This window comes from Charadrius vociferus, unplaced genomic scaffold, assembly GCF_000708025.1.
Source record: "Charadrius vociferus isolate BGI_N301 unplaced genomic scaffold, ASM70802v2 scaffold181, whole genome shotgun sequence".
Classification (NCBI taxonomy): domain Eukaryota; kingdom Metazoa; phylum Chordata; class Aves; order Charadriiformes; family Charadriidae; genus Charadrius; species Charadrius vociferus.
In genome coordinates this window covers 639,705-647,996 of record NW_009646937.1, presented here as the reverse complement: position 1 = coordinate 647,996, position 8,292 = coordinate 639,705, and the positions used below count along the sequence as shown (strand labels likewise).

The window sequence follows — 8,292 nt, the reverse complement described above, 5'->3', positions numbered from 1 at the left end:
GGGGGGAGGGTGGTTTTGGTTGTTGGCTTTTTTTTTTTTCCACGGGAACAACTGTTTCTAACAAAGGAGCATTCAGAAGGCAAAACAGTGACAAATTTCAAGATGGTAAAAAATATTATTTCCCATAAGCACCGGATTTGCTGTCAAAACAACCCAAAACCCTTTTTACATAAAGTGAGATGCTCTGACTAATAAACTTAAGAGCAGTTCAAAACTAGCTCCAGATCTCAAAATTCTTCCTTATGTGAATAATCCCTAGGAATATGAAGATGGGTTTGTAGAATCTGCTCTTCATTTGCTGCTATACTAAAAATGAGAAAAAAGTTAGCTTAAAAGGAACAGTCACATTTAACATTTCACTACATCCCTCATGGTTCAAAAACCTCACTATGCCTTTGAAAATTATTTTGAGTAAAAGGCATCTACTTCTCCAGCAAACAAGAAAAACATTAAAAAAGTTTATTACTACACAGACTTTCAGACTTGTAGATGTCTGGTGGTTTTATTTCTTTTGGATTTCTTTTTAAAAGAGCACCCCTTTCCTCCCTCCCATTTTGCCTAATCTAACTTTTCTCCTTTTTTTGTTCACAGATATTTAAGATCAAGAGTTATGAGTATTTGAAAGCCAAATCTGTTGGATCACTAGAATGAAAAAAAAAAAAAAAAAAGAAAAAAGAAAAAAGAAAAAAGAAAAGGCAGCTATTCTCTGTATTACAAATTCCAAAATGAAAAACCTTTCACTGCTTTTTAGAGTGTGTGTCCCTACCAGGCAGATTTCAGCCACAGATGTATTAAATAATTATTTCTTGACTATTTTTGCTCCTATAAAAATGTGTACAGTTCTTGAAGATGGCTACATAGCATTTGCCTTACAGTGAGTAAATTTTACAACTTTTTGGCAGAAGAGAGCTATTTAGCTAGAGTAAGCTGCTACACATCACTGATTTAAATGAAGTCACTTTAACTAGACTAATATTTGAAGATCTACTACTTTAATTGAAAATAATCCTTTGAGAACTAGAAACTACTCATTTTCATCCTACTCATTTAAAAAATAAACTAGAAGTCAACACTAGCTTAGACATCACCGCGATGCTGGTGCATCCTTCATGATAGGAGAATGGAGGGCAGAAACTTATTTCCTAAAGTTCATTCCAAATTTGGGTATTAATTATCTGAGAGAAATAACTTACTTCCAGATACCAAGAATTGACTTTTAAATGCTGGTAGCTTGTAGTAGCCATCCACTCAATTTAGCTAAGCTACAGTAGAGGCGTGAACGCGTTACCGTTAGCTATTATTTCAAGCCCCTTACTGTTCACTTAATATTTTTATCTTCTTTCAAGTGACCTAAAGAACATTATATCTTATTTTTCAGTTTATTACCATCTGAGAAGCATATTATCTATTGCGCTAAGACACAAATCTAGATTTCTTATTTATCTTTGCTTGGGATGCCTTTTACGTATCTTTAACAAACTCTAGGAGAACTAGTACCTGAAAGAGTGATTTTGAAGAAAAATCTGTTTTTTTTATTAATCTGTTATTCCCTCAAAACTAAACGCTTTCATAATGGAAAGGAGACTTTCACCCACTAAGAATTTGTTCTCTCTTCTGATTCCAGAATAAGAAGTAACAGCTACCATGATGAGATAACATTAGATTAATATTTGAACCATTTTTTTTCAAGTCACCGAACAATTGCTATCTGCCAAAACCAATCTGATTCCAAATATACAGAATCAATAAAGTCATTTTATAATATTATCATGACAAAATGTTGCTGTCAAGTTATTTAAATATAAAACAAAAGATAATATCTGAACAATATTTGCCTTGGTTACCAATAGGCAATTTTAACTATTTCCTGTCAAGTTTGAAGGTTGAAACAATTATTTAAGGCTTCCCAATTTCAACTTCATCACGAAACAGTTATAATCTATCTTCTATCCTGCACAACAACTGACATGAGGGAACCTTATTCGGAGTAAGTTATACATCAAAAGAATTTAGATTCTTTCCTACATATTTAAAACTACACAGAGTAAGACACAAAACTTAGTTCCATAAAAATCTAGTATACAGCTAGTGGAATACATTTCTAAGTTTTCTGTAAGCAGTATTCAGCTTGTTAATTATGGAGTAATAAAATATTAAAGAGGTTACTGAACCACTTACATTTTGGATTAATTCTTTAATATATGTGAACCTCCCACCATTTTCAATCCGAGAAGAATACATTTCTTTTGTGTTTACTTGTTTACCACCAACTTCTCACAGGTGACACTAACTGTTAAAATCTCCAGGCTAAAATATGTGATGTAGCTACGGGGGGTAGGGGGGAGTCCACAAGCATGTTTTGTGTGTCTCAAAACGCAACTCACTTTCTTCTCCTAACTAATAAGTAGATTTTTGACCTGGTTACTCCCCAGTGGGGATCTGAACTCGTGGGAGAAACCTGGTCAGCTGCCACTGCTTTTCTTAAAAAGGGTCAAGATGTTTTAAAATTTCATGGTCATTTCCCTGGCTCAAGAGCATTATGAAAAGAAATATGTAAACATTACTGATGCTGCCAAATTGGCAGACTTCTAGCCTATGAAGGTCCAGAAGAACATAAATGGACACATCTAGCAATGGGTAAACAAGTCTGATTTCAAAATCTGTTTCCTGGCTGAGCTCAATCATGTAGACATTTGAGCAGAGCTACAATATCCTCAAACACTAGTACATTATAAAGACTACTAAAAGTTGGTTTGGGTGGGTTTTTTATAACAAAAATTCGGGATCAAGTTAATAACTCAATATTTGAGTTTCTCACCTTGACTTTTTATTTCAGCTTCAGTAAAGCTGTGCAAAGTTTGTGTTTTATGGAACAGCTAAAACCATGGCATGGCCTGAAACACACAGGTTTCTTAAAATATTTCTAGAACTCTGTAATAATCTGTAATATTTATTTGTAATATCACATGGAAAAACAAAGTTAAAACATTCTTCAGCTTTATTATCCTCAGCTACATGAAAAGGCAACTTTTTTTTTTCCATTTTTAAATACTTACCAGATGATGCTATCTGCTTTTACAAAGGTTTCTCAACCTAGCTGACACAGGACTAGACACCTTTCTCTCTCAAAACCTATGTAAATTTATTAAGTGAAATAGACTCAGCTAAAGAGAAAAAAAGGCTTTCAAACAACTCATTCTAGTCTAAAATAAGCAGTGCCTCCAGAATAAAAATTGCCATTACAGTAATTTATGCACCCACAGAAATGATTAAATCAGTTTTACATTCCATATTATTTTTCAAACCTACATTATTATCTGCACATGCATTATGGATCTGCCTGTATTTTTCTGACTTACGATCAAAGAAATTTAATCATTTTCAGAAGCAAGAACAACCACGCCAGTGAAAAATCAAACTAAAAGTTTTTCTCTCCATCAAAAACCAGTATCTTTTTGGGTAGTATTTTAACATACTTCTGGCTTGTTAGAATGAATGAGATGATACAAAATAAAGAGATCCTTAGGAAAATTACCACAGGGAGACAGTTACAGTCTGTACAGATCAGATGATCATTATACTACAAAATATGATCTTAGTACAGAGCATCATCTTTTCCATGATTAGTAAAGAACCATATTAATTCATAAAAATATATCCTCTGATCCATTAACTTAAAGATGACTTTTTTATTATATACAGAATAACCACAAGCTAGAACTAAAGCTCGGCAAATAAAAATGTCAGCAAAATAAACAATACCCCAGAACTTACTTATAGGTTAAGAACTTGACTAACTATATATAAAGCTGTTAAAACAAAATCAGTAAGTAGGCAAGTACTCATCAGCAATATTTCCCTCTTTCTATGAAAACCAGCAGCAAGCTGTTCACCCCAACATTCCTCCTTTCCCAAAAAAAGCATAACATCGATTCTATAAACAACTGTGCATAGTCCAGTACATGACAAAAATTAAACATAAGTGAATACTCACATTCATTTAAATCAGGATAAATTTGGAGAGATTATGTTAACTTGCATCAAAATCATGTTTATTTCAGATGCAGTTTACATAAATATTCCAACCAGAAATATTAAGAACAGACAATGCATAAAAATCTTTATTCTTGGAATACTACATGTCAAAGAAAAAAAATCAGAAAATATTGCTGAAGAGTACAAATACACTTCAACAAGCAGAAAGGTGCCTTGCATTTTGTTAAAGTTCTCTTAATGCAGCAGCTCATTTTTTGTTATTGTTAAATGAATCTCTCAACAGCAACTCTAAATTCAGATTTCTACATTATTGTTCTTAAACCTTCTCTCTTCAGTATAATGTGCTCTGCAAGATTATTTGAAATACTTAAAAGCACAAGCAGGTGTAAAACAAACCGATGCCAGTTTTCTAATCACCGAGTACACAATCTCACAACTACAAATATGAAGACAAAAATAACATGCAAAATGTTTAAAGGCTTCAGAAAAAAAAAAAAGAAAAAACAAAAGAAATAGTACTTTTTAAGTATTCCATACACACCTAATGCTCTGTGTTGTGAACAAGGTGGAAAGAAGACACTTGCACTTAAATCTTGAAGCATCCCGTCCCGATGAACCCAGAGAAACTAATTTCTGCCATCAGAAAAGTACTCCACCAGAACACCAAATAATTATATGTGCTGCTCTAAAGGAAACAGCAAGCCCAGTTCTGGCTGTATGTAGTCTCTCGAGGTACAATAATATAAACCTGATCAATTGCAATTAAAATCTGAACAGAGGCTTAGAACTTGAAGTCTTGGTGCATTAGTTCTTGCCAAAAGCAGATGTGATTGTGAGCTGGAAGCAATTTCTCCTGGTAATTTGTGATGACACTGGGTAGAGCAGCCCCAGAGTCCCCAAAGACAAACTCATCAGAGGCTCTAATGTATGCATGACACATGAGGTGGCTCTTTTAGAGCTCAATTAATTGGGCTGAACATTAAGACAGCAAGTTCAGGACTTTTTTCTTTCTTCCCCCCCCCCTCCAGAGTTGCTTTTCCTGTTTTTACAAGCAGTTTTTTCCCTTACCTTCTGCAAGCCATGTCTCCTGTAATTGGCTCAGATCTTGAAAGAGTTCTGCAAAAAGATGAAGACACAGATAAAAGACTCACACCTTTAATCTCTTCATAACATTAAAATAAGTTTGAAAATACATTTTTTCCTGAAGAACAATGTACATGAATTCTGTTTTGGCAGTCAAATATACAGACAAAGTAGGTATTTTTGTGTTGCAGTTAATGATTTTTCTACACCTATTAATAAAAAAGGAGTACTTATTGTGTTATCAACTCTTGAAATAATAACCAGAATCTTAACCAAGTTCTGTAGTATAAAAGGCTCATTCAGCAATACACAGAAAGGTTAAAAATTATAATCTTTCTTACAGGTGAACTATTTCTCCCTACACAATCTGGGCCTCCTCCTGCAATATCTGCCCCAGATAAAGCTCTCTTGAACTTCAGCAGTTCTGCCTGAGCAATGACTGAGTATTTTTATTAGTAGGGTTGTAACTAGCATGCAAAAATTTTGAAGCAAAGAGCTGAGATGCTGCAATACCAAACAGAAATGGGAAGTCTTTTGTACTTCCCCTTATGTTTTACTTTGTATGACAAGAGAATCACCACTATTTCCTCTACGCTGTACTCACTACACTTCTTTAAAGTGAAGTTACTTTCTCCACGGACTAAGTTCTGCAGCAGCTTATCTTTTTTTGCAATTCACTGAAATCAATTGCTTATAATGGGTGCAAAGCAGAGCAGCATGCAGCTTACTTGCAAAGCTCAGAAACTCGGTTACGAAAATTCTGTTTACTAAGTAGGATATTTGAACTGACAAATGGTTTATTTTTAATTTACTGTATTTTGAGAGAGACTTCCTCTTTTATGAATGCTGACAGACAACTATTTACATACACTCAAATGACAGAGGCTATTCATTTATCCCGTGGACTGATACCTCAAGTTCATGTTGGGAAATCATTTAACTGAAAATCACAGAGTTGCTTTCTTTTCAATCTACCCTAGAATAAACTTTTCCAAACAAGTAAGTAGGGATTTTGAAAAGTGTATCAGCGTGTCTTCACCCAGGTAAGATTTAAGCAGGGGTAAGTTGTAAGCCCCTACATACCTTCCTGTATGTCTTACATACTTACAGGCGTGTAAGGCATAGCATCTATACTGACCTTGTAACCTATAGAAGTGTTAACAGCTATTGCTAGACTACAGTTCTCAAGCTACAATCATGTGAGTGGTTACTGATGGGACTAAGTTACAAATCTTTGGCCCTCCAAAACTTTGTCCACCCTAGACTTCCTTAACCAAATTTCCCAGGATTTTTAACCCTACCAGAGTTACACAGCAATAGAAACGGGCTACCAGACACCAGGAGCCTGACTACAGTTAAGCTCTACAGCTTTACAGTAAAGCTAGACTGAAAACCAACAGTCTCCACGCTGGCATTCTCGCTCCTGCAACCACCAGTGAACACACACCAGTGAAAAGGATGTTAAAAGATGGGAGGAATGAGGAAAAGCCCTCAATCTCAAGAGGCTTGAAGGTGAAAAAGTCAGGTGCCATGACTTGTGTCAGATGCTGCAAAGGCTTGGCCTCAATGCATGACATCCGTGTGCCACATGTGCAGCAGTACCTAAAATGCAACAGAGTAAGTCAAGGAAAGAATATCAACTTTACGAGTTTATTGCCTTTTCCAGTTTGTTTTGCAGTAGTAAATGCAATTTTCTTGTCTTGTTTATTCAGATTGATCTAGATCTATTTATCTCAAAAATAAATAAATAAATCGCTCTCAAAAAGCTTCTCTGCATTAGTAAGTAAGGGGGGGGGGAATAAGCCCTCACCTTCTGAATCATGAGCCAGGTCTCTGTTAATGAATTTTCTTTTCCTGACATTTGTCGGTCTCTCATTACAGTTTCTCCCACGCGGATTCTATAAACAGGAAAGATCAGTTACTTCAGAAATCTGAGGTTTGGTTGGTTGTTTTTTTTTTTTTCATTTAATCAAGAATACTCAAAGCTGGCATGAATTCTTTACATTTTCAAACATGGAAATGGTCGTCTTGCAGCCTCCAATTTCTAGCAAAAGATATTGCTAGGCACCTACCTAACATCCTCCAAAAGATTCCTGTGTCTAAATGCAACATATTTCTATCTATGTAGACATCTATTTGTACAGATACATACATAATGCGTTCAAGCAGCTACACAATACCAACCATGTATTTTTAGCATCTAAAGTACACAAACCTACACAATAGCACATAAATCCCCTCTGCATAAGCTACACAGGAGAACGCAGATATGAGATTATAACAGACTGCTTTGTTTCCCTGTGTTGCTTGTAACATTGTTTGCAAAGTCCTGAAAAAGGAAAAAAAAAAGAAGGAAAAAAAAAATCTTAACGTTTGCCTCAACTTCATTCTTCTGAGCGTTGCAGGCAAATGGAGCCAGAAACTTTGAATGCAGCTGCTGCTGCTCTTGCCTCTCTCATCCGCTAATCATGTGCATGATTTTTTAATCATCCCGAAACTGCCTTTAAAAGAACATGATGCTTTATTGAAATAACTAAGACGACAGGCTCATCTTGCAGGCAAAGCTCCCAGATGAAGAGTCGCCCCTACAGCGGTAACAAAGCAGATACTCTGTCTGCAAAACTCCCCCACAGAAACAAGTCGGAGTCAAGTTTATAAACACCAACTTTGAACTGATCACTCACATTGGTGACCATGTAAGGCACTTGCTGGTCATAAAATCCATCCATTCTGCAGCTCTTCCACAAGTCTTAGCTCAGTGTTTTATTTACTGGGCATTTGATCTGGAGATTTCCTCGGGATCTGGACTCCAATCAGCCTAGAGGGGAATACAAGATGGCTTTTAGATTTAAAAAAAAAAAAAAAAAAAAAGGAAAGAAAAAAGAAAGAAAAAAAGGAAGAAAAAAAGAAAGAAAAAAGAAAGAAAAAAGAGAGAGAGAAAAAAAAGAAGAAAAACATGAATGAACTGCTTGAATTTGCATAGCTAATTAACCTCAAAGAGTCCCATTCATAAAACCAACCCTCCCTTCTCTGCCTTCACCTGGGTTACACGCTCCTGCCAGGAAAACACGGAGCAAAAGCACTTCGCGGCGGCGGCGGCAGCAGGCAGGGCGAGAGAAGCAGAGGTTTTATTTACGCTCTCCCCCCGCCGCATCCCCCCCCGGGCCATCCGCGCAAAGTGGCAGGCCCGCCCCTTCGCCCACCAGCGCTCCA

The 8,292-nt window shown here is 36.0% G+C and overlaps 1 protein-coding gene across 6 annotated transcripts in view; it reads right to left on the bottom strand.

Annotated features, from left to right (window-relative positions):
* Nucleotides 1-7,808, bottom strand: part of ETV1 (ets variant 1) — a 67,141-nt gene extending 59,333 nt beyond the window's left edge. For 3 of the 6 annotated variants that reach the window (XM_009894936.1, XM_009894939.1, XM_009894937.1), the window contains exons 1-3: nucleotides 7,764-7,808; nucleotides 6,890-6,977; nucleotides 5,065-5,112 (exon numbers count right to left, since the gene is read on the bottom strand). In XM_009894936.1, the coding sequence (XP_009893238.1) occupies nucleotides 5,065-5,112; nucleotides 6,890-6,977; nucleotides 7,764-7,808 (181 nt within the window). Of the gene's footprint in view, nucleotides 1-4,537; nucleotides 4,599-5,064; nucleotides 5,113-6,889; nucleotides 6,978-7,763 lie in introns of those variants that run through there. The other 3 variants (XM_009894940.1, XM_009894942.1, XM_009894941.1) reach the window with 1 other exon arrangement.
* Between the last annotated feature and the right edge of the window lie 484 nt (nucleotides 7,809-8,292).